General features: G+C 37.5%; 1 protein-coding gene and 1 long non-coding RNA gene across 4 annotated transcripts; one reads left to right on the top strand and one right to left on the bottom strand.

The window, feature by feature from the left end:
* Nucleotides 1–1,624: 1,624 nt before the first annotated feature.
* LOC103705836 lies at nucleotides 1,625–7,758 on the bottom strand. Of its 2 annotated transcripts, XR_603860.3 has the most exons (4): nucleotides 7,537–7,758; nucleotides 7,335–7,449; nucleotides 7,142–7,200; nucleotides 1,625–1,997 (listed from the first exon to the last, which is right to left on the bottom strand). It is a non-coding gene; the product is annotated as an uncharacterized LOC103705836 (long non-coding RNA). The 2 variants fall into 2 exon arrangements; XR_003385426.2 differs by lacking the exon at nucleotides 7,142–7,200.
* Nucleotides 7,759–11,513: 3,755 nt separating this feature from the next.
* Nucleotides 11,514–24,873, top strand: LOC103705837 (paired amphipathic helix protein Sin3-like 4). Of its 2 annotated transcripts, none has more exons than XM_008789717.4 (23): nucleotides 11,514–11,852; nucleotides 12,342–12,506; nucleotides 12,620–12,788; nucleotides 13,009–13,107; nucleotides 13,187–13,354; nucleotides 13,641–13,962; nucleotides 15,158–15,291; nucleotides 17,377–17,452; nucleotides 17,569–17,598; nucleotides 17,777–18,045; nucleotides 18,129–18,283; nucleotides 18,565–18,692; nucleotides 18,807–19,061; nucleotides 19,313–19,993; nucleotides 20,084–20,175; nucleotides 21,548–22,222; nucleotides 22,306–22,406; nucleotides 22,497–22,635; nucleotides 22,715–22,867; nucleotides 23,152–23,315; nucleotides 23,395–23,506; nucleotides 23,645–23,820; nucleotides 24,129–24,873. In XM_008789717.4, exons 1-22 carry the CDS (start codon nucleotides 11,809–11,811, stop codon nucleotides 23,795–23,797), a joined length of 4,284 nt encoding a protein of 1,427 aa, XP_008787939.2. In that variant the 5' UTR covers nucleotides 11,514–11,808; the 3' UTR covers nucleotides 23,798–23,820; nucleotides 24,129–24,873. The 2 variants fall into 2 exon arrangements, with proteins under 2 accessions (XP_008787939.2, XP_008787938.2); XM_008789716.4 differs by having other exon boundaries at nucleotides 23,395–23,527.
* Nucleotides 24,874–25,220: the final 347 nt, after the last annotated feature.

The following is a 25,220-nucleotide window of genomic DNA, read 5'->3' as shown; positions in this document are numbered from 1 at the left end:
TTGGCACCCGCGGACTGTAAATAAAAAAAATGTTATTTGTGAATGCTTGTTAGCGAAAAATACTAGATTCCTGCACGTTTGATGCATGCGGGTTGGTGGGATGGAATCCTCCAGCCATGCTTCTTTGGCTTCCTCCTTTTGCACGCAAACTCCGCTGGACCGACACCGACACCAAGAGATGAAAGCTAGAAGAGCAAATACGATTGATGGATACTAGATGTTATGCGTATTAACTCGTGCAGTGCTATAGCTAATGAAACTCAGAAAAATTGACGGAGGCCTGCATGAGCGGTTGAACATGTGGTTTAATTCGATGCAAAACGAAGATTCTCACCGGGGCTTGACCTGCCATGAATCCTTTTGAAAGAGATGAATGCCTTCAGGAACGCGGACACAGATGGTGCATGGCTGTCGTCAGCTTGTGAGGTGTTGGGTTAAATCCCGTGACCGACTGGGTACAATCCTAGTGTTAGCTGCCACTGTTGAGTTTGGCACCTTGAATACCAATAATAAGCTAGAGGAAGGTGAGGATGACGTCAAGTGACCCTGTTCCTAACCAGATGGCACAGAAAGGGGCCAGCACTTAGGATAGCCCACAAGCTTTTGTTATGTACAGTAGATATGGAGATAAAATTATTGCAGAACATCATCAAGGTTGGCTAATTCATGGCTATTCAAGTTGGAGGACCAATAGAACATCAGCAACAAAGCACTGATCGAAAAGGAGTCTAAACTTGTCGTCGTGCATGCCGATCTCGACCAAGGGTCTAAGCTTATGACACAAATATTCTTGGAAGGAAGCCACTTGAGATTGTGGAGCCATCAAGGTGTGCATGCCTAAGACCAGTACAATCATGATCATCGATGTTTCCCTCCAGGATGAAACTAAACAAACTTGGGCCATGCTTGCTTTGGGCATAATTAACCCGAATAAGCTCGAGGAATAACAAGTATCCACAGCTATTCGAGAATTCCAAAAGGATGCTCCCCTTGATGGCCTTTATTCCGCCTTGTTTTGGTGGGAACCGGTCAGCGGTTAACTTTCGACAAAAGCAAACACTGAGGAGTCCTTAAAAAAAGCTGGAATCTTTCTCCAATTCGAATTCCAGACGCAAATATATAAGTCCAGAGCTAGAAATTGTAATCAAGGTTTATCGAGAAAGATTCAAATTAATCAAGCCAGATCCAGTCAAATGCTAAGCTCGAAATTGCAGTTCCGCTAATATCAAATATTAATAGCAAAACATGCTGAATTTGCAATTAGCAAGATCAAAGTTTGCAAGTGATCAAATGATTTTAAGTACATCTCTCATTTTTCTAACAAAATTTGGGTAGCACCACCCGAAACCAGTTTCAAAACTCACAATTGGCAAAGGACTGGAAGAACATTTGCATCTCCAGATAATCATCAATATCCAAGTAAAAAAAATAATGGAGGAGCGCCAGAGTTGCATATCGCTACTCACACATATAATAGTATTATCAATAGTTTAACTTTAAGCTGATTCGATAATATAAACGTAACTGGGATGACTTTTCTCAAGACGATGGTAGCGAGGCAACTAATGCAATGGAATAAAATTAGCAACATCAATTCATGCACTCATCCTTCACAAAATACAAATGTCAGAGCAAACAGAACACAGTCTTTTTCGCATTCATTACTGCAAGAGCATATGTCCATAGATACATTTATCACAAATGGAATGCAAAGAAAGCAAAGGAGCTAATACCTCATTTGATCATCCAACTTTAGGTAAGCATGAGTATGCTCATTTCACCTAACAATTGGCAAATGTTTGACTTCTTTAACAAGTAAGCCTTTTACCTGCTGCATTTGACTTCATTTACAGGCAGCTGTACCAGGCCAATCATCTAGCTTCTGGGGCTCAAGCACCACTGTAATGTCCCTCGCACGATAGCACTAATCGTAATGGCATTGTCTCTTGTGTCAATGATTACATACGTTGGGCATTAGGAGACTTTTCGTCCATTTCCTGCAGTACATGTGAATGTATCTCAATCAGCTGGTGAGAATTAGGCATTCTTACCGATTGTCCATAAATGCAAGTATAGAGATCAGCAAGAGGTATCAGGCCTGCACTAGTTCTTTGTTAAGAAATAAGAAATTTGTAGGGGAATAACAAAGCATACGTGTATTGAGTAAACTAAAAATTCATGCATGAAGATGATTTGTGAATAATTAATTTATCCTAATGTGTTTTGTGTTCAGTTAATAAAGAACTTCATCATTTGTATGTTCTACCACGAATTTCATTCATTTGCAGCAGAATAGCATGCTTACCTAATGCCCAGCAAGAAAAGCATGAAATATATTTACCCCAATAAACACATCTTCCACCAATAAATAGTCCCTGTCACGAAGGACATCCTACCTTACACACCCAACTATACCTCTTTTTAGAAGTAAGAGCTTAAGATAAACTTGTTCAATAGGCCACTTCTGATAAATAAACAACCACCACCTTGTCATCCAACCTAACAAAAAATTCCTTCCCTCACAAATGAGGAGGAAACGGAAACATGTATCTATATACAATATTAACCGACCAACTCATCAAAATGAGGCAAATGAACAAAGAGATGCGAACACATTTCTTTCCTTCTTATGGCTCTCTGTTCGAGGCAGTGCCATCTGTCTCAATATCCTCTTCCAGTTTACCTTGAAAAAATGCGAAAAGGATACCTGCAAGACATCTCAAAGCCCTTCATCAACAAGGAGGGGAAATGAAAAGATCGATGAATTGCATTGGTCTACTGGCTAAGGGTACTGGCTGGGAATGAGTGGGTTATTTCTTGGTTCTGGTTGTCAATGTCAGTAATCTCAGGTTGACATTATCATGAAGAAAGACATAGTATGATTTTCTATTGATAGACTGAGAGAGAGTAAAACGAGAGAGAGAGAGAGAGAGAGAGAGAGAGAGAGCAACATCCACACCTTCAATCCATGAGGTAAACTAATGGATGGGAAAATTCAACAAATGCAAGCTTCTCTTCTGCTTCTTAAAAATGTGTTTTTTCTGCTTCATTTTCTTCTCATCTTTGGAGGAGAACCAACAACAGCAAAAACTTCTTTTTGAGCATTATGTTTCTGAAGTTGATTTCTTGATGTGATGGAATACCTTGAATGGATATTAACCTAGTTTTCACTTTAATCATATTAACAGTAAAAATATCATATGAAACAAAAGAAGCTAAATCACTCTAAGGGATAATGACCTCTTCATTATCACTCTGAAGATGATTAGCCACCTTCAAAGAAAATATGACTACCGTACAGAAAGAAATAGCAACATCATTAATTTTCAAAAAAATCAAAAAAATAAAAACACAAATTAGACACCAATTTAAACAAGGAACGAGTAACAATTCATCAATTACAAAATCAGTTATTTGTTAATCCACAACTTTATTCAGATAAACTAAACCCAAACATAACCAGTATATCAGAGACAACACAAATCTTCCAATAAATCTTCATTTAAAAAATAATATTCATCAATTTCCCATCCAAATGATTAAATAAGTAAACTTGTTCTCTCGTGTTCGGCATAAGTTTGGTCGAGGGCATTAAGTATTATCATGCTGAGTTTCATCCAAGCATTTGCAACAAAGAATAACAGTAGCATCATAAGATATTGTCCACGTGTTTTACTCCAACAAACATTAGCCCACTTCATTGAAGTCGTGATGCCAACAGTGCTCATTCCTTCCCTGCCACTTTTTGTGATCTTACCCAGCAAGCATATTAGGTAAGAGCAGTCACCAGTATGGTTTGAACTTTGAACAATACTGAGATGTCTCGTCTCAAGAACATAGCAACGGAACAACTCGGACTGGTATTTTCTTTATGAAATCCTTGACCTGAACTGATGTAGATCCCAAGCACAATGATAATGAAAGTTGTAAGCTATTGTACATTTACAGCCTGCACATCCACTGATTGATTTAATATGAATGAAACATTATAGCCTGCTGATGTTGTGTGTGAAGGGATTGGTGCTTCCTTATATATCCAACTAGCTGGATCATCACCCTCAAACTATAGGAACTCAATCCTCCTATTCCTATTTAAAGGACTCCATGATCAGATATGAGAGTCATTGTCGCAATGGTTGAACCTTGATCCAGAAGTAGATCTGATAGGGCCAGATATCACAGCACGTGAATAGCCAACCACCTTCAGAACTCCAACACATAGGAATCCTTCTTCATATTGATTTTTTATAAATGCTTTTACAGGCACTTTACTGACACCAGAATCCTACTTTAGAAACCTTGGGGCTTCTTTACTTACAAGAATGTTCTGATAATGTATTAGGATCCTATTCGGATTAGGACTACTGCAGCCACAGTCTTGTTTAAGTTTTACCTTGGGTAAGGGAGTCTTGGATCCTCTAAAGCTGTATATTAGAGTGTCCTAGGTGTCTCGTGAGTTGAGGTTCCACGGAGATCTCAATTGGTAACAGTAATAGTAAATATTATGGGAACTAAGGAAGTTCTATGTAATCTTACGAAAAGGTATTGCAATAAGTGTAGCATCAAAAGTATAGTTGATTGTCTAGAAAAGGGAAGTAATAACTCATGTAAGGAGAACTTCTATGGAAATCAATAACCATTTTACAATCTTGGTGGACTAATTCAATCATAAAATTGCACTCAAAATTTCTAAGAGGTCGATTCTTTGCTTAATTGAGAAATTCCTACATACATCTCTCTCTCTCTCTCTCTCTCTCTCTCTCTCTCTTACTGGCATCAATTTCATCTCAATGTGATGAAAAATGAAGTTAAAGTGGGAATCTATAGCTTAAAATGCGAAGAGAAGAAATGTTATTGCATTTTTTCAGTGCCAGAAGCCCATTTCATCACATATAGAATTGCAACCAGCGTTGCTCATAAATTAATATTTTCCTAATTAAAGGTCAAGTGCTAGAATCAAGTTTCAGATTTTGCTAAAATTACTGTTATAGAAGGACAATAGAGGAAATTTTGATATGTGGTCAACTTATTCATAGTTTGGGAGTAAATATGAAATTGTCCTATACCAAAATCTTGTTGACCAACCTTTATAAAAACAACTAAAAGATTCTAAAATGATGCCAACGTTTCATGTCATTAGCTGAAAAGTTCATCAAGAATTTCTTTTGTCTACTATCCTTCTATGATGGCTAGAAGTATAACATAAAGGAATTTCATATCTATAAATAACTCTGGGGGCGAAAATTTAAGAAGAGGGACTATATAGCATCAAATCCCCTGATAAACGACTGAGGGGTGGTCGGCCTTCTCACAATAAAAGCCGATATATATTCGCATACAGCTTTAAGCTGTCACATATGAAGGGTAAAGATTTTGCTAACCAAAAATCCTACCAAAACAGGAAAGTTTACTAAAGGCTCATGAGTTACATCCTCAGATCTATTAAGAAATTAATCTACTCAATTATAAACCTATTTAAAGTTTTCTAAGATGAATATAACATCAATACAAAATGCCATGAGATGGTTGCGGCTGCTGAATTGTATAGCATGGACGAAGCATTCTGGGCATACTGCACCACTTCATTTGTTGGTTTCACATTATTATTCATTTGAAGTTATGGATCTTTGTTCTGTGCACGTAAACTTTCATTTACCAAATCTAATTTGCTGAAACAACGGTAAAAATGTTAAGAATTTAATAGAAATTAAGGTATCTAATTTGAAGCCTTGAGTGTTGTAATGAAAATAAGTGTTGTATAATAGACTCAAAAGATGGATGCCATTCATATCCAAAATAAAGAGCATCAACCATCACAGTCACAAAATAAAAGGCAAAATGCATAAATATAAAATTAAGAAGACCTTGGAGAGTATCGAGGAAGCTCAAAGTGAAAGATAATGTTTGTTAAAGGCTGTGGCTCTTGTCGCTGCATGGCAGTAAATGCATCAGTTTCTTCCTCAACAGTCTTAAGAATCTTTTCTATCTATTTGGCCTCTGCTTCAGCTTGCTGACGCTCCCAATAGCCATGCTCACTTTTGCCTTGGTCTCCTTTACAATCTTTTCTTGTTTCTGGATTTGTATCTTCTAGTTCAATTAAATTACCACTAGCTCCCCTTAATTGATGATCCATCTTGGTTCTTCTTCTCTTTGTTGTTAGGGTTTCTAAGTCCATTTCAGACTTTTCTTTCTTCTGATGTTTTGCTGTCTAAAAGGCATGGATCAGACTAGGAGATTTAAAATAAGAATGAATTGGCCATATTCAAAGTCAGGCAGACGAGTGAATCGCTTGCCTCCACTTGAAGATCTAACTTGGAAACTTGCCCAAGTTTTTTTTTTCTGATGATAGAAACTTGCCAAGTTACTTTTAAAATTCAGCAAAAGTCTCAAAAATTATGGATCCGACTTAGTCAAGTTCCCAGAGGTATCCTTATTTCTAGTCTTGATGATTTAAACTTTAAAGATTTAACCCATTCAATTACATACTTGGTCTAGCGGCAAGTGACGAGATGTTCGCCCTCCCTCCTTCTATGGATTGTCGGTAGCCATAGCGAAAGCTAAGAAAATCGGTGCTTTCATTATCATTTTCCATTCATACTTCTCTATATATGATGTACTGGTAATCTATAATAATATACCAATAGATCACAGTTTAACTCATTCAAACAGTGATTCAAAATGAATCAATGGGTACATATTGATTTGAGTTTCAAAGATATAAATATCTATTTCTCAGAGAATGCATCAATGGGACATCAAGTGTTAACTTTGCTAGTAAATGCAATACATCTACAGACATGCACCCCACATGTTCATGCCTTAGTGTGAGGACCATGTCAAGTTCTAGCCTTTTAGATCGCCTACAAGGTCAGACTCGCGCAACAAGGGGTGCATGGTAGGTGCGAATAGCACATACTTTCATCTACAAATATATGTTGTATTAACAGTCCTCTTGCAAGAAAAGAAAGACACTTTTGAGGGGAAAATTTCAGGTGAGATAAGTCTTTGAAAAAACATGCAAACACTGCCTATGGCTTGCTTGTAGTCAGGTTTGTTAATAGGAATTCTTCACTGTGTTTTGCAGCACATGGTCAATCGAGATTGTTTCTTATAATAATTAATATTAATTGCAAAGACCCACGTAGAATCTTCTGTGCAAGCGTTTGCAGTTGAAATCCATCTCTTTGCTGAGTTTGTTCCCTGAAACCAAACACAACCTGAAAACTTTTGGACCAAAAGGGCTGATGTGGACATAAGATAACCTCACCATTTCAATGAGGCACTAAACCAACACCAAACTCGCACCAAAAAAATACCACACGAACACCACTCACCATTCAAGACCCAAGAACGAAATTTGGCCCAAAATCTCGAATCCAGGTCAATTCTTTAATCCAGAATCCATCTCGCGGAATCGCCAAAGCCAGTCTCAAACTCGACAAAGTTTAACTAAAACAAAAAGGAGAGATTTTGAGACCACGGAATTTACTATAAAACTCAAATTACGCAAATTAGAAGACGTTTATCGAGACGAACCATGGCCGAAGAGAAGGATGGTGGGGACACACGGAGGCGTGAGAGACGGAGTGCTGCCTCTTAGGGCGCCGGTACGAGTGATTCTCCGGCTTTCTACGCCGCCGGAGGGGCCTTGCCGGCGATGGGGGGACCTCGCATCGGAAAGCGAGGGATGACCCTCTCGGAAGCGGTCGGTCGGGCGCTCGGCCTTGCGGGCGGAGAGGTTAAAAACTCGTAATTTAATCTCTTGATGATATCGTATTTGCTAGGGACTTATGTGTGAAATTCCTTTGCATCAGATTTGAATTGGAATCGGCACTATTCATGCCGAGACTAGCGTAAGGCGTCCTATGAAAAATATTTATTTTAAGTTTACAATTTGAAGTCAGTCCCGGCGGCATGCTGTAACTAGTTCCTGGTACAAATGTGCCCTTGTGTCCTTGTCTAACATAAACATTGCGTTAAATTCTCGTTAGCTTTGATGATAATCTTTCATGAGCATTATTACAATAGCCACCCTATCTATGAGTAAATATTTCAAATGAATTTTAAACATTGTGGGAACCAATCTCTGCCTACAATATGTGAGGGCTAGCTCAAATTCAGGAAGAAGTTATGCTCTTGCCATGGTGTTTTCTCGAAATCCTTGATATCATTTACTGAACCATTTATTTATTAGTGGACCATCAAGATGATTGATGTCAAAACAAGCAATAGCTAGTGTAAAGGGAAAGTACAATGCAACTGTCGTGATTGAAATAAAAAAAAGGGGTAGGTCTGTGGGTCTCTTCTCTCCTAATTTGCCATGTGTCCAATATTACTCTAACTTGGATAGTTCCTCTTTGGAAGTGGGGGTGGAGGAAGGACTTCGGCGACTCTGATAAGATTGGTGACGAAGCAAGGGCAGACTAGTCGAGCAGATGGTTGGTAGAGGCATCAATCTCAATTTTGGAAGACGGTGGAGTCTATGATGATAGGATTGCTCGTGGAGGCAGCTGAAATAATGGCTCGGACATTGAAGAGTTATATAGGATCTTACAAGGATCATATGGGTATTGATGAAGGAGAGGAGAGTCGAGAATGGGGTGCCAAGAAGCAGGAGTCAGAGTCATTGTTATCGTTAAAGGTAGAGCTATGGTCACCATCGTCGTTATGGTCGTTGTCATTGTCGCAACAACATTGTCTTTATGCACTCGGTATCCATGATTTTGAAGTCCTCATCCTTCTTTCCAAAAACTTTTTGAGAGCCTCCTCATTCTCATTGGACTCACCGTGGAATTGAATAGACTAGGTTACCGTTGGCACCTTAGAGATCAAAAAGCTCACAACTATCATATCCATCAACTCTACTTGGAGCCTGACCACCTTCTTGAACACCTATGATGATAACCTCCCTCGCTAATCTAACATTATTGAAGATGTCATCATCAATTTCTTTAGCACCATTAAGGCCACTAACATGGAGTAAATGCTAGCATGGGAAAGACGATGGAAGAAAGGGTTGCAACCAATTACCTATTAAATTCCTAGAATGCCCTCTATAAATCAATTACTATGATAGATACTCTTATTTATTAAAATCACATATACGATAGCAAAATCCTAAAAATTATTAGTACTAACCTCTTTAGTTAGATAAAATTTTATGTGAAAATAGAAGTCATGTATTTTAAGTAGTAGATATAGAACCTAACCTTTCAATCTATCGAATAACTACTACTATAAAGTCCTAAAAATAAATAATTGCTATCAAGATCTATTTTTAGCTATATGGAATTTGTATTGTCATCTAATTAATGGTAACTTCATGAAGGATGGACAATCATGGATGACTATCTTTTTAGTTATCTTTGGTCATCTTGCTAGATATATATATTGGTACAAAATAGTTGGAGAAGAATAAAGTCTTGCATGAATTTTAGATGTCATTGAGAAAATCTTGGAAATGCTTCGATTTGAAGGTTTCTTCTCCATTTTGCATAATGAAAGAAATTTCTTTAATAAGTTAATTGATTTATACTGATAATTACCAAATAAGAATGTGTTCATCTAATTACATTTCTTTTCCTATACACATATATGCAATCACTAGTTAAGCTAGTTATTTTATGCAACAGCATCTTCTCCTACTTCATGTTCCATTAACTATTGAGCCATTTAGGATGCCTGTATCCAGGAGTTCCATCATGATCTTTCACTTTGATTTATTGAAAGAAATAAAATTATTCAAAATTCGGTCAAACTCTACTCAATTTATTGAATGATGCATTTTTCAAATAAATAACACACGATGCTGCGCTTTAAGCACTGGCGTCGACATAAAAGCTCCATCAGAATTTTTTGCTCTGATTCACCGAAAGAGACAAGTATACTGAGAATTTAGTTAAAATATAGTCTTGTTTTACTAAATAATGCATTTTCAATGAATAACACCAGGTGCGCTTTTAACCATAGGCACATATTATTACTTGCCGTTTTAGCGTACATAATAAAGACCGATGCAACTAAAGGCAGAATTACACGGGGCAAGCAATGAAAATCATTTTGTTTTTGTTCATCCATCGGATTGTTAGCTTTAGTAAATGCGGGTGATAAAATGGATCTTTGATAAATCTCGCACAGCAAAATTCTAGAACCATTCCAAACAAGGACCGCTGAAACGGTATTAGGACTCGCACTAGTAGGAAGCCCGTATGGTTCGGTACTGATTTGGTATCAAATCAAAACCGGCACGTGTAGGGTGTTCCAGTTTTGTACCGGATTGTCCAATTTTTTTTTTAACTTTTTAAGAATATTTAACTGATAATTATTTTTTTTGAAGTTTTTCAATAATTTTAAGTCTAATTTAATATTTTTTGATATTTTTTGATGTTTTTATGATCCCAGTTTAATCTAAATAATGCATTTTTTTATTTTAAAATGATATAATTTATATAATGATTAGTGAGATATTGTATGCTATAAGGAACAACATAAAATATCCTCAAATTAAATAATGACATAAAAATTATAAAATAGTACAATCACTTAAATACATTTAAAGTATACCATATATACCCATATCTAAAATCAGGTCGAGTAGTGATGGCTCTTATAGCTATCCGAATTATCAGTATAATCAGAAGGCGCGTCAACTCACTCCTCTAACCAAACGACGCTGTAGCCTTATATGTTCATCATATAAAAAGTGCACATCGGGGTATAAGCACTCTGGGATCTCTCGCTGAAGCCACAATCAATTGGTCGGTTTGTACCGAGTCGACATCGAATAAGCCGGTTCCAACCAATTCTTGCTGGTAAAGGATCAGTTACAGCTGATCCAATAAGGATTATGGCCAATAGGGCCGGAACCGAATTGAAATACTGAATCGACTCGGTTTCGCACCGGATCGGCTTGGTACTATCTGAACTAGGTGATTCAGCAAACTCTGATTCTAAATCATCGACGTACACATGAACTCCACAACCATCCATGCATCGCTAAAATTATAAATAGAAATATATTAAATATAAAGAAAAATAAAATCCAATGAATTCAAAGCAAAAAAATGCCTTAAAATCTAATCTAATAATTCACTTCTTACTCTTGGTAGCAACCTAGGATGAAAGCTCGGAATAGGGCCGTAACCCTGGCCATGCCATTTGAACTAGATGGACCACCTTAGTCGAGCCGACGAGAGGTAACTGGGTCACGCCATAAACGAGCAAGTCGGCGGTAACGTCACCGCTCCTGATCCTGTTCGTATTCGGAATCCCTTCTCACCTTGGAAACAAAAAAAAAAAATCTCCGCCGTTCGATTCAGATCCGGGCACCCAATCGGGTTCATCAGGAGCCGTCTGGCGGAGAAGGGAGGAAATCACCATTGACCGGATCAGAGCGGCGGAGGCCACCGATCCAACGGCTGTGATTGGTGGACGAATGCCCGGGGTGGTTTCAGTAACTTCCCTGGTTTATATAGCGCACCTCCCACCGTCCCTTCGGTCCCTTTTAATGAAGCCTTTGGCTCTCTGTCTTCGCTGCCCCCCCGCTCGCGTCTTCTACAGATAGGTAACATATAGGCGGAGAGGGAAGAGCCGATTTCTCTCTCTCTCTCTCTCTCTCTCTCTCTCTCGCGTTGTTGGCTTCGCTCGGAAGCTATCGCCACCTCGGAGCGCTTGATCCAGGCGAATTCTTGCCGCCAGATCCGTCTGCCGCCGGGCGATCGAAGGGGGAAGGCGGGGAGAGGGGCTTTGGTGTAAATCTTTGTGTTCTTCTCGGCTTCGTTTGTGAAAACGGCCCGGGAGGAGGCGTTCATGAGTTCCCAGCTCAAGCGGCCCAACATATCTCGAGCGGATCCGTGAGTTTTCTCTTCTCCTTGAGCTTTCCTTCTTCTGGCCGGACTCTCCTTCATTTTCGAGCTCTGTCTTAGTTGTGCTTTATACGGGCTTTTTAATCGCTTCCAGGAGGGATAGATGGTCTGTAAATCCGAATTTTCCCCGGTTTATTCGATTTTGTGAGAGTTTTCGGCTCTAAATCATTCTTTGCCTTGAACAAGAGGTAGGCATGGAGAAAGATTCAATTTTGTTCGCATATATATGTGATATTCTGAGCGTCGAATAATATACAGTCGAGTTAGGTTCTTTTTCCTGATGAATGATTTTTGAAAATTTAAATTTTGTTAGGGTATCGTTTTTGGTAACCAGAATTAGATGCGGGGAAAGGATTCATGTCTTTCTGAAATAATGTTTTTTTTTTCTTGGGGTTGATTTTTGTTCATGACATGGAAGTTTTACAATATGGGTTTCTATCTGCCGTGATTCAATTAATTTTGGTGGTCTTGTTGAAGCTCTGGGCAAACCCACATGGCGCCGGCACCGGCGGCCGGTAGTGCTCCGAAGCTGACGACAAGCGATGCCCTTGCCTATTTGAAAGCTGTGAAGGATATATTTCAGGACAAAAGGGAAAAATACGATGAATTTCTTGAAGTCATGAAGGACTTCAAGAGCCAAAGGTTCAACTTCTGTAGCCTTCTGTTACTTTTTTAATTTGTCGTTTTGTCAGTTGACGGTTCTTTACGTTTAATGTTTTTTGGCCTGTGCTCTCCTCCTGATGCAATCGTGGCAGAATTGATACGAACGGGGTTATTGTGAGGGTGAAGGAACTGTTTAAGGGGCATCGAGATCTGATCCTAGGCTTTAACACCTTCTTGCCCAAGGGGTATGAGATCAAGCTTCCCGAGGAAAAGAGGCCTGTCGAATTCGAAGAGGCCATTAATTTTGTAAACAAAATAAAGGTATAAATCTGACATATATATACATGTGTGTGTATGTTTGTATGTATATATGCATATATAGACACACACACACACACACACGTATATATATATATATGTGTGTGCATGTATGTATATTTCTATATATTTATATTTATGTGTGTGTGTGTGTGTGTATATATAATTTCTTGCCAATATTTATTTCTATGGTTTTCTCTTAATACATCACTTCTCCCTGCAGAATCGTTTCCAGAACGATGAACATGTTTACAAGTCATTCTTGGATATTCTGAATATGTATAGGAGGGAGAACAAATCTATCCAGGAAGTCTATCAGGAGGTATTTTCCTTTTCCTCCCATGCTACTCTTTACAGTGACGAAGCTCTGTGAACGGCCTAGATTCTTTTGTTTTTTGTAGGTAGCGGCTCTCTTTCAGAATCATCATGATCTATTGGAGGAATTCACACACTTTCTGCCTGATGCCTCAGCAACAGTGGCTTCACAACATGGAGCACCTGCTAGACCCTTTATTCGTCCTGAAAGGAGCTCTGTGATGCCTACAATGAGGCATGCTCATGGGGATAAGGTATAACTTAGCAATTTTATTTTTAGAGTTCTATGTTTACAATAAATTGTTCCAGTTAATTATAATTAGGAATAAATTGCTTTTAATATGAAAAAATCTCATACTTTTGAACTGCCAAATCGTCTCTGTGAATAGTAAATCATTCAAGGAAGATAATATATCCTGCATTTATGAAGCCTCTCCAAGCTAAAATTTTTGATATATGAGCTGCTCTGTATATGTGGTATAAAACCTGTCTCGATCAACCTTTAGGTAGCTAACTTGTTCCCATATAATGAGTTTGCAGAGGGAAAGAACTTATAACTCACATGCTGATCGCGACCTTAGTGTCGACTGTCCTGATCCAGAGCACGACAGGCAAAGGAGACGTTCTGAAAAGGAAAAAGATAGGAAAGAAGATAGAGACAAAAGAGATCGTGAGCGGGATGAGAAGGATTTAGAACATGATAGCAGAGATTTGGACAACACACAGCGCAGACGTAAACTTTCTAGTAGAAGGGTAGATGACTCTGTTGGCGAGCACTTGCATCATGGTGGGGAAGCTGCTGAAAACTTTGGAACATATAGCATTTCAGCTTCATCTTTTGATGATAAGAATGCTTTGAAGAGTAAGTCCAGCAGCATTTGTTTTCTGGTACTCAGAGATATCTTTGTTTTTGAATAAACTGTATCTCTGGTAGATGTAGAATTATTATTTAATATGCTTTTCCTGTGTCCTATCTGCCCTTGTTCCTTGGTATCTGGTCCCACCATTTTCTTCTGCTTGTTTATGTTCTTACATCTTCCAACATTTTGAGATTCTAACTCCTGGCTAATCCATTGTTTAATATCTTCATTGGTTAGACTTGGCAGTGCACTGCAGCTTTAGGAGCCCTGCTTTCTAGGTGTCTGGGATCCTTGTGACTAGTAGATACAACTGAGATCACGACTGTTTTCATTTTTAATAGCTTTCCTATCTCTGATATGAGATGAATCTCTAGAAGAGCTGACCCCAGACACGGCTGTTGATTTTCATGAAATCTTCTGAATCATTATATTCTAAAAATGCTTTGAGGTTATGTTTGTATTGGGAGCATAATTCTATTTTTTCTGTATGCATTCTAGCTGGTCAAAATACCTAAAAGGTTGTTAAGGATAGTGATCGTCGCTGTTGTCAATGATGTTGTGCATGCGTCATGCATTTTAAAAATATTGATCATCTCAGAATGTGTTAATCTCCAAAATGGTATCATTCAAATCCCTGCAGAGCCTGATGCGTTGTCATTTTGAATGCTGAAAGCACTTTTAGTGGAAGGATGACATATTCCTATTATGGTTTATCTTATCTACTTGGTTGCTTGTTGTTATAGCTATGTTAGGTGTACATAAGAAGCCTTGTTCCATTTATGTTGGCCCTTTCTAGTGGATTCTACTTTGTGATTGTCCCTGGGAGGCTTTATTTTCTTCTGACCAAACAGTCAGCACTGGAGACATCCATGAATTGCTCAACTTCTGACATATTCGACATGCATTTATATTGTTAAATATGATTGTAATCATTAGTTTTTTGGCATTAGTCTTGTGTGTTTTGTGGATGTGCCTCTGCTACACCTTTTTGAGAAATTAGTGTTGATTGTTGAAAATATGATTCGGTTCTTGTACAAAAGTTCTGTAGTGCGAGTCTAGATTGGTATTCTGGTTGTGTAGGTATATCAGAACATGTCTGCATCTGATTTCCTTGTTTTGTTTACTAAAAGAATTATTCTTTTCTTCCTTTTTTCGAGTGAAAATGGTGCATATATTGAATCTATAATATTTTGGCAGGTATGTACACTCAAGAATTTAATTTCTGTGAAAGAGTAAAGGAGAAGTTGCATCCTGAAACATACCAGGAGTTCTTGAAATGCCTTCACATATACAGCAAGGAAATTATTACCAGAACTGAACTGAAGAATTTGGTAAAGTTCTGATTATTAAATTTCTATATAAACAGTGGTTTTTTTAAGAACAACTATTAATAAACTGGTGGAATTTTACCATGCTAATTCTCTTGCATTACTTGCAGCCTATTTTTTAAAGTTTTATTATTCTATTTTTTTTATTTTTTAAAGCTTTAATATCCTATATTTCTCTAGTTGGTGCTTTTGGGTAATTTCCAGAAAACAGTATGTTTAAGGCTTCTAAAGTAAGACAGATTAGTTATGTTGGCTTATTAAGAGGATTATTAGTTGTTTAGGGGAAAAAGCTTAAAACCAACTCTTGAAATCCAATTTAGTGGAATTTAACTATACCTAATATTAAATGTTGTCAATCTATGACCCTTATAGACGATTGATGCTGATTCATAATATCTCGCAAACCACAGGTTTCACCTGACCCGCTTAAATGATTAGTTCAGGTGGTAACACTACTGCTTAAAAGGTAATGTGACAACATAAGAAGTCCACATGATTGCCACGCCCAAATGATATATTCCATTAGATTAAAAGACTGTTCTTCTTATTTTTAGAGTTTGTGTGCTGGATTTGTGGTCAATAATACTTGCTTCACTTGATGTGAATGGTCAAAGATCTTTCTACAGTCAAACAGGCAATGCACCAGCTTGACATTCTCCGTGTCTAAAAAGACTCGTTCCCTATATTTGGTCTGTTTGCCTCGATTTGGTATTATACTGAATAAATAATTTGATTGAGTGTCTGATCTGTTGCTTAAATCTGATTTACGCGTCTATGATTGTATCACCAATTTTGCTTCTATCACTTTCTCATTATTTCATTCTTACAATCCTCTGCAATGTTTTTCCACTAGGATCCTTACCTTTGCTATTCTCATCAGGCTATTTCTAATTCCATTAGTCATTGCAAAACTGGGCCACCCTTACCCCAACTTATGGCTATTGACAGACTCATCATCATGTTCACCTTTCTAATTTGCTGATATTGCATGATCCTGATGTTTATATTCTTTGTCATTTCTAGCAATTACTACTTTCAACTCCACCTTTCTGTCATCATCAACATCATTATTTATAAGCACTGGAAGCCTTATACTATTAGGAATTACTTCACTTGTATCATTGGTGCTGTCTTGGTTTAGCTGCCTAAGAAAATACCAAGAGTTGTGCAGTGTATGTTTATGAATCATAGATATAAAGGTTCCATGTGATGATGAAAATGAATGTATCAAAGTTTTTGCTATCGAAGTCTAACATATGATGTTACCCTTGATAGTGTGGATAGCCGAGCAAACTTTTGAATCAGCTGGATTGACATCTTGATAAATGGTGAAGTTTGTATAGAAGTCTATTTAATTGAAGGTGACTGACTTTAACCCAAACTGGACTGCTTGTAATTAACCTTTGGAGTTTTAAAAGAGGAAAGGTCTGTAATTGCTGTCTGATAAATGGATCGCACTCTAGGTAAAGTTGCAGTTACAGTGGAACCACAACCAGTCATCAGTTACTCCATCCCTTTGGATATTACATGCATTTGCACTTGGTTGCCATTTATAAAATATTGAAGCATGTCCATGTCTTGATTCAATCACATGTACCTCTCAGTTGATGGAATTACAGCTTTCAACTCTCCCACTTGGTTTGGCAACGTGCATGGTAAGTACTAGCACTTTTAAAGAATAGAATGAGAACATATTAACAGGAGTCAGAAATTGGAAGATTTTAAAATCATCATCATCCAAGCTTTTCTTCTTTAAATGAAGTTGGCTGTGGAGCAAAATCGTGAGTTTAGAAGGCTTCAAGGAAGCTTTTACCCATGAAACTGTAACTTTTTGATTAAAAATCAATCTATTCATGTATTGTAATTTGTCATTTAGTCATCAACTTGTGCCTTCAAGAAACTGTATATGTCCGTTTTGTTTGGCTGCTTGACCTATATCTAGTTATTGTCTCATTTTCTTCTAGCTTCTCATATCATCATGAATACCAACACACCATGAGTTTTGCTCATAAGAATATGCTTTTTCTTTTACACTTTCTCATTGCTACTTAATGCATTCTAAAAGCCCGTATCTGCTGTCATTTTTAGGTGAGTGATATCCTTGAAAAGTATCCAGATCTTATGGATGGTTTCAATGAATTTTTGGCCCATTGTGAGAACATAGGTAAGGTTATATTTTTTCACAGTTTTGGGATCCATAAATTGTGTTTATATATATATATATCTGCAGAGAAGTTTTAAGTCTGTGGATGTAGTTTCTAAGAGTGACCTTTTCTGCAGATGGATTTCTTGCAGGCGTGTTCAATAAAAGTATGTGAAAATCTTATTCTTATTTTTCAATTTCTTGTACCTTTGGATGAAAGCAGTTACTTTTCTTCCTTGACCATAATTTGTCTGCGACTGTAGATGATTGATGATGCTAGGGTGTTTTATCTGATATTTTTGTACTTTAAATTTATAACATAATTGTTTTGTTTTATACTAACAGCATCATTGCGGAATGAAGGACATGTGGCTAGACCAGTTAAGCTAGAGGATACAGACAGAGACAGGGAGCATGAAAGGGATGAGAGGGAGAGAGACCATGAAAGGGAAAGAGTTGACAAAGGTGCTGCCTATAATTCTAAAGACATGGCATCTCAGAAGACTCCTTTCTACTCAAACAAGGAAAAATATAATTTATGCAAGCCAATTTCAGAGCTTGACCTCTCAAACTGTCAGCGATGTACCCCCAGTTACCGTCTTCTCCCAAAAAATGTAAATGTTATTTCCACCCTTATGCCTTTTCTTGTCAAAACAGCTCTCTTCGCCTGTCTTATTTTTTGCTCTGTTGCTTGTAGCATCCAATTCCTCCTTCGAGCCACAGGACTGACCTTGGTGCATCAATACTGAATGATGTCTGGGTATCGGTGACATCTGGAAGTGAGGATTATTCTTTTAAGCACATGCGCAAAAACCAATATGAAGAAAGCTTATTTAGATGTGAAGATGATAGGTGCTCACTCAGTTCCCTTCAGTTGAAAATATCATATTGAGAGATCTTAATCTGTAGCTGAAATACATATTCTTTAATTTAACATCCATTTCATCTTAATAAATCAAAGAATTGTTTTCCTTTGTCAGGTGTTTTTCTGCATATTTTTCTATTAACCATTGGACATTTTTTTTCTTTATGTCTTGTATTCATGTTTTGATAACCGTTGCATATAAAGGTGCAGAACTCTTTGCTATAAAGTGTTTGTTTATGTGCCCTTTTTCATTGTGAGATGCTTTCAGATTTGAGCTGGATATGTTATTGGAGTCAGTGAATGTGACTACTAAGCATGTTGAGGAATTGCTAGAAAAGATTCAGGACAATACAATCAAACCGGAGAGTCCAATTCGCATTGAAGACCATTTTACTTGTCAGTATTCATGTCTAGTAACAGAAACAAATTGTTTTTTTTTCCTTTCTTTTCATTTTGCTTGAATGTAGTGTATTTATTTGTCTGTTAATTCTTTCCCACCTCCTTGAATAGCGCTAAACTTGAGATGCATCGAAAGATTATATGGTGATCATGGCTTGGATGTGATGGATGTTCTACGCAAAAATGCGAGTCTTGGATTGCCTGTCATATTAACTCGTCTGAAGCAAAAGCAAGAGGAATGGTCAAGATGTCGGGCTGATTTCAATAAAGTTTGGGCTGAAATTTATGCCAAGAACTATCACAAATCGCTTGATCATCGTAGTTTCTATTTCAAGCAACAGGACACAAAGAGCTTGAGCACGAAAGGTATATAAATTCTTTAATATTGTATCGCATTTAAGTATCACAAATTCCTGTTCTAGTAGTAAGTTCTTTATGTTTAATTGTTCATTGAATTCTCCATGAGATCAACTTCTGTAAATAAAATGTAGTGCGTCTGTAATGAAGAATGTTAACATTGATAAGTTTAGAAATATAGATTTATGTGCATAGGCTAATATTACATTTTATCTGCTGTATATTTTGGTAATGTATCTGCAATGTTATTCATTGCACAGCTTTGTTGTCTGAGATCAAAGAAATTAATGAGAAGAAACGGAAAGAGGATGATGTGCTTCTTGCTATTGCCGCTGGAAATCGGCGGCCTATAGTCCCCAATATGGAATTTGAGTATGTGGATTCAGATATTCATGAAGACCTGTATCAGATCATTAAGTATTCATGTGGAGAAGTTTGTGCATCCTCAGACCAATTGGACAAAGTAATGAGAATATGGACAAGCTTTTTGGAGCCAATGTTGGGTGTTCAACCTCGGCCTCAAGGTGCAGAGGATACTGGGGATGTGGTGAAACCTAAGACTCGTGCTGTCAAAAATAGTATGGCGAATGTTGGGGAAAGCAATAGCAGCCCTGGCACCGATGGTGCTGCCGCTGCCAAGCAAAGTAATGGTGATGAAAGCGTTCCACCAGAACAAGCAGTTTCATGCAGGGTGAGGTTGGCAAATGGGGATGCAGCAGTTACTGATAATGGTTTTCATGATGTTGATCGCACTGCTCGCCGAGGTGATAATCTCTCTGGTGCTCCACTTCATGGAAGGGTGCAGGGCAATGCTCACACAGCTGATGAAGTGTCTGGGGCAACTGTGCAAACTGCTTCTACTGAGAAGTTGACAGATAATGTTTCTCCTGCTGGTAGAGCTGAACCAGGTCATACTAGAAGCAACCTAGAAATTACCTCAGGTTCGAGGGGCTGAACTTTTTTTCCTTTTAATTTTTTTCTTTTCTGCTTTTAGATTTTAAAATAAAGATTCTTATGGTTCTCCTTGTAAGGTGTTAGTGCTCCAACTTCAAAAGCTGCTCAGTCTGGAAATGAGACGGCAGTTGAGCTCCGATCTAGTAATGAAGTTTTACCTTCTTCAAAGGTATGAATTTACAATTTAGGTCATTGTGGAGCTGTTTTTCTGGTTTATTACATTTGGCTTACTATCTAGCATATCCTTATAGTTATTAACCTGCTTGGTTTTTACTTTTGAATACTTCCAATGTTTGGTCTTATCCATAGTTTTATCTGAATATTTGGCTTCAGGAGGTTATCATTTGGTTGTTTGCGGAAAAATATCCATTTTTAAATAATCGAATCCATGAGTTGGTTCTCCTTCGCAATTCAGATAGCTTGTAGTTGAATGTCCAAAAAATCACTTCCTTCCCTGATGTTGTTTCTGAGGCTGTTGGATACAGTAAGCTGTTTGTTTGAAGGCTGAAAGGTCTAAAAGGATTAGCATTGAAATATAGAACATATTCATACAATACACTGGAGGATGATATTTAGGTATTTATGCATTATAATGACGTTTATAATAATCAACTACTATGAGAACACGAAATGTAGTCAACTGTTTCTTAATGCAGCGTTTGTCTGGTCGATTTAAGAAAACTGACAGCTGAGAAAATTGTAGAATTATGAAGGTTTGATTGCCCTCTCAAAAAAAGAAATATGAAGTTTTCAGATTGTATAATAAAGTTCATTGGTGTTAAGGATATAATCAGTTAAATTTGGATCATAATTCAAGGGAGTTCTTTTAGTTCTTAGGCATAGAAAATGAAATTTTATTTAACTTAAAAATAAATTAAATCTCAAAAAGTAATTTAACATCATTGTACATGCTCTAAAACGAAAATTATTGGGTCCAACATTGATGTGTTCTTTATGAAAACATTCCAGGCTCATCAAGGGCTTGATCTTTATTGCTCTATGAAGTGACGGAAGATGAAGAATCTAGTGCATAACTGGCAAGAGCATCTTCTAGTTGCCTGCATCTGTATGTTTACTCTCTATTACCTGTTATTGTGCGATACATTATGACTCCTGGATTTTTGATTTGTAAATCTTCGTATTTAGTGTGCGGACCCAATCTTTATTTGGTTGTGAAATTTTAGGCATTTCATTCATGTCTTGAAATTACTGTAATCATATGATCAGGGAAAAGCTTCCTTATTTAATCACTACTTGCCTATCACAAACTTGCTAGTGTGATATAGGATTTTACCTTCTGTTTATTCTGCTGTGTTCATATATGGAAAAGCTGTGATCATACAATCATGAACAAAGCTGCCTTATTTGCAAATACTGGCTTTTATTATTAGTCCTGACTCCTGTTATTGTTCTTGTTATCACAGATATTTAAATGTTAGTGTTCTGTATGTGTATTCTTAATGAAACAAATTTGTGGTTCTTCTGTTTTAAAATTTATTACATTTTCCTTTTAATTCTTGGTATGCTTGTTCTTGTGTTAGGGAGGGGACGGTGGGAGGCCAAATAGACCTGCAAATGGTGGTTGCCCCGCTGAAAGTAACAAATTGCATGGACTTGGTGAAGGTTCTGCTGTCCATAATAACTTTAAAGTTGAGAGGGAAGAGGGTGAATTATCACCTAATGGAGATTTTGAAGAGGATAATTTTGTAGCTTTTGAAGATGCTGCTATGGGTGCATCACCGAAACCAAAGGACAGTTCTGCTAGCAGACAGTACCAAGTCAGACCTGGAGAAGTGGAGGCCTGTTGCGGCGAGGCAGCGGGAGAAAATGATGCAGATGCTGATGATGAGGGCGAGGAAAGTGCTCAAAGGTCTACAGAGGACAGTGAAAATGCGTCAGAGGCTGGTGAGGATGTTTCAGGCAGTGAATCTGGTGATGGGGAGGAGTGTTCTCGTGAAGATCATGAGGAAGAAGAGGAAGATGCAGATCGTGATGATCAGGATGCTAAGGCTGAAAGCGAGGGTGAAGCTGAAGGAATGGCTGATGCAAACGATGCTGAGGGAGAAATAACGTCAATGCCATTTTCAGAACGTTTTCTACATACAGTTAAGCCTCTTGCAAAACATGTACCTGCTGCCTTACGTGATAAGGAAGATAAATGCTCGCGGATCTTTTATGGAAATGATTCAGTTTATGTGCTGTTTAGGCTTCATCAGGTCAGATTTTTTTTAAATTACATTCGTTTTTGGAAACCACTTGTGAATTTGAGGTTTGTTGTGATAATACTCTTGTCTTGCAGACTTTGTATGAGAGAATACTCTCAGCAAAGACAAATTCATCAGCTGCTGAAAAGAAATGGAGGACTTCGAAGAATACAAGCCCTCCAGACTTATACGCCAAGTAATTTCTGTTCATATCTATGCCTTTATCTATGTAGATTATGTGACAACTGAAAACAAAAAATAACATTTGTTTATTCTGAGTTTGCAGATTTATGAGTGCACTTTACAACCTACTCGATGGTTCTGCTGACAATACCAAGTTTGAAGATGATTGCCGTTCTATCATTGGGACACAATCATATGTACTTTTCACATTGGATAAGTTGATATATAAAGTTGTTAAGCAGGTATATTTTCCAGATGTATTTAACTTAAAGCAAGGATTGAGATACTCTTTAAATGAGCTAACCTGCAGTTCTCTTTCAGCTTCAAGCAATTGCCTCAGATGAAATGGACAAGAAGCTTCTTCACCTCTATTTATATGAAAAGTCAAGGAAACCCGGAAATTTTTCAGATCTAGTTTATCATGAAAATGCTCGTGTCCTCCTTCATGATGAAAGTATATATCGTTTTGAGCGTGTAAGTTTCATGCCTTCTTTCCTTTTATATTGAGACTTTGACTTCTTGATTTCATAATAGTTTCTTTGACCTACTGCAAGTTCTCCCTTCTGAACCCTGGTTGTGAAAGTACCGCATCTAAAACCACTGTTGAACATTTGAATAGATTTCTTGCTTTAACAACTGAAGATAGTTTAGCCTAAAAAGGTTGGCGGAAATACAAGTGTCCTATTTTTAATTGTTGAATATGAATATGACTAATTGCACCAGTTTCTTAATTTTGACATTGCTGTCATATTTTGCAGACTTCAAATCCGACTCAATTATCTATCCAACTAATGGAATACGGACATGAAAAGCCTGAAGTGACCGCTGTTTCTATAGATCCTAATTTTTCAGCTTATCTGTATAATGATTTTTTGTCAAATGCTTCAGATCGAAAGGGTACACATGATGTCTTCCTGAAAAGGCATGAACAATTTGCTGACTATAAAAGTTTAAACTCTTGTTACTTTAATTACCTTTGACAATGGATAAATATTATTCAGGAATAAACGCAAATTTGGAAGCGACGATGAGTATCCTACCACTTGCAAGGTGATGGATGGGATTCAAGTTGTCAATGGCTTGGAATGCAAGATATCATGCAATTCCTCTAAGGTGTTCAGTCTATATATTCATGTGAACTTCTAGTCTGTTCCTGAGACCTGCCAATTATATCAATATGCTTTTTTGTGTTTCATATTATGCATTTTTTCCTGGTCATCTAAGCATTTGGCTAATCTGTGTATGCCACAGGTTTCTTATGTTCTAGATACAGAAGATTTCTTATTTCGTGTGAGAAAGAAGAGGAGATGTTCCAAGGGAGGCACTGCATCTATCCAAGACCTATTCACTAGAGCGTATGATGTAAAAAGACAGCGATTTCAACAGTTCCTGTCCAAATCTTAACATGACATTCTCATAAGAAAGTGGTAATGATCCCTGTAAATTATATGTATCTTTGCATTTTCTGTTGAAGTGAGTGATGAAATCATTCCTGTATTCATTTACCTGATCTTATATCAAGCATCTCATAAGAGCCTCTTTAAATTTGTTTGGGGTTAGTTTTTGATGAGAAGCCTTTCAAAAAGGCCCTTTTTTTTTATTACAAAGAGAACTGCTAAGGAAATGGAGTAAATTTTGACGATTTTCTTTCTCATTCTTGGTGACTTCCCCTCACTTCCTGCTCATTACCCTAAATTGAGATATTCTAGCTCACCTCAAGTTCTTCCTTCTGCAGTACCTTTATGTCACTGGCTGAGAGAGCGGGCACTAATATAGCAGGGCGCTTGGCTGCAGCTAAGCAATGGATGTCGGAGTGCAGCTGGCTTCCTCTCACTCCCTGTTTTGCTCTCTTTGAAATAACAGCTGGGAAAATTTCTAGTCCACATGCCAACAAAGCTTGTAACCTGGTTCTATTTGGTTCCTGGAGCCACAAATGTGTATATATCTATGACCTGCGAATTTGTTTGTTAGATTCAGATACTGCTAGTCGCCCTTTGTATCTCTGAGGCACTTGCTTTTCAGGGTGGCAGCCATCCTTCTGCCATGGCCGATTAAATGAAATGTTTTTTGTAATCTGAGCACTGTTCTGGAGAAAAGTGGTCTTGGGTAGTCTTGTAGGTCATCTGGTGTTCATTTGTAAATGTGAGGCTCGTGTAAGTCATTCTAAGATAGCTCCAAAAGGGGGAACAGCTCCCAGTGGGCTACATTCAAAATGTATTGGCTGGTCTAGGTCCTGTGAAGAGTTTCTGAGTCTAGATTTTAATAGGCATTAAATTAACACTTTCTTGCGGCATATGGATTTGCTCAAAGCGACCAATCTCCGTGCGTAGCATGCTGGATGAGTAGGATCATGTGTGATGTGGCTGTGTAATTTGTAGAAGCTATGGAGAATCCTTGATGGTTATGGCACAACTGCTATAGCTTTATATAATGACATTATTTGGCTATAGTAGGGCTGGAACTTGAGAATTACTTTTTTACTAATTTGTGTTGCTGTCATGTTGAAATTCAAAACGGGCGCTTTTTTCTAGTACTGCAATAAAACTGTTATTTAAGGGCATGTTTGGTATTGTCTTTTTTTTAGCATGTATATATTTTTTGAAATAGAAATATGAAGCCAATGTAGAAAATATGTTTGTTTATTTTATTTTTATTTTTTAACAACTTTTATTTTTTTAAATAAAATATTATTTTTAATTTTTGAAAAAAATAAGTTTTAACCTCTTCCATCTCACCCTCAATCTCTACCTATCCACACCGGCTTTTCGGGCCTTGTCAAGTTAATTTTTTGTCATATTTTTTTTTTCTACTGCTTTCACAATGATGA

Source organism: Phoenix dactylifera, chromosome 15 (assembly GCF_009389715.1).
Source record: "Phoenix dactylifera cultivar Barhee BC4 chromosome 15, palm_55x_up_171113_PBpolish2nd_filt_p, whole genome shotgun sequence".
Taxonomy (NCBI): domain Eukaryota; kingdom Viridiplantae; phylum Streptophyta; class Magnoliopsida; order Arecales; family Arecaceae; genus Phoenix; species Phoenix dactylifera.
The sequence above is the reverse complement of the archived record's forward strand: the minus strand, read 5'-3'. Positions and strand labels throughout refer to the sequence as shown.

What these genes read in the sequence shown, in the direction of transcription:
- LOC103705837 (XM_008789716.4), top strand. Translation starts at nt 11,809, where the DNA reads ATGAGTTCCCAGCTCAAGCGGCCCAACATATCTCGAGCGGATCC. An exon ending in GGCATGCTCATGGGGATAAG is followed by an intron (nt 13,355 to 13,640) that starts GTATAACTTAGC and finishes ATGAGTTTGCAG; the next exon opens with AGGGAAAGAACTTATAACTC. An exon ending in TATATAAAGTTGTTAAGCAG is followed by an intron (nt 22,636 to 22,714) that starts GTATATTTTCCA and finishes GTTCTCTTTCAG; the next exon opens with CTTCAAGCAATTGCCTCAGA.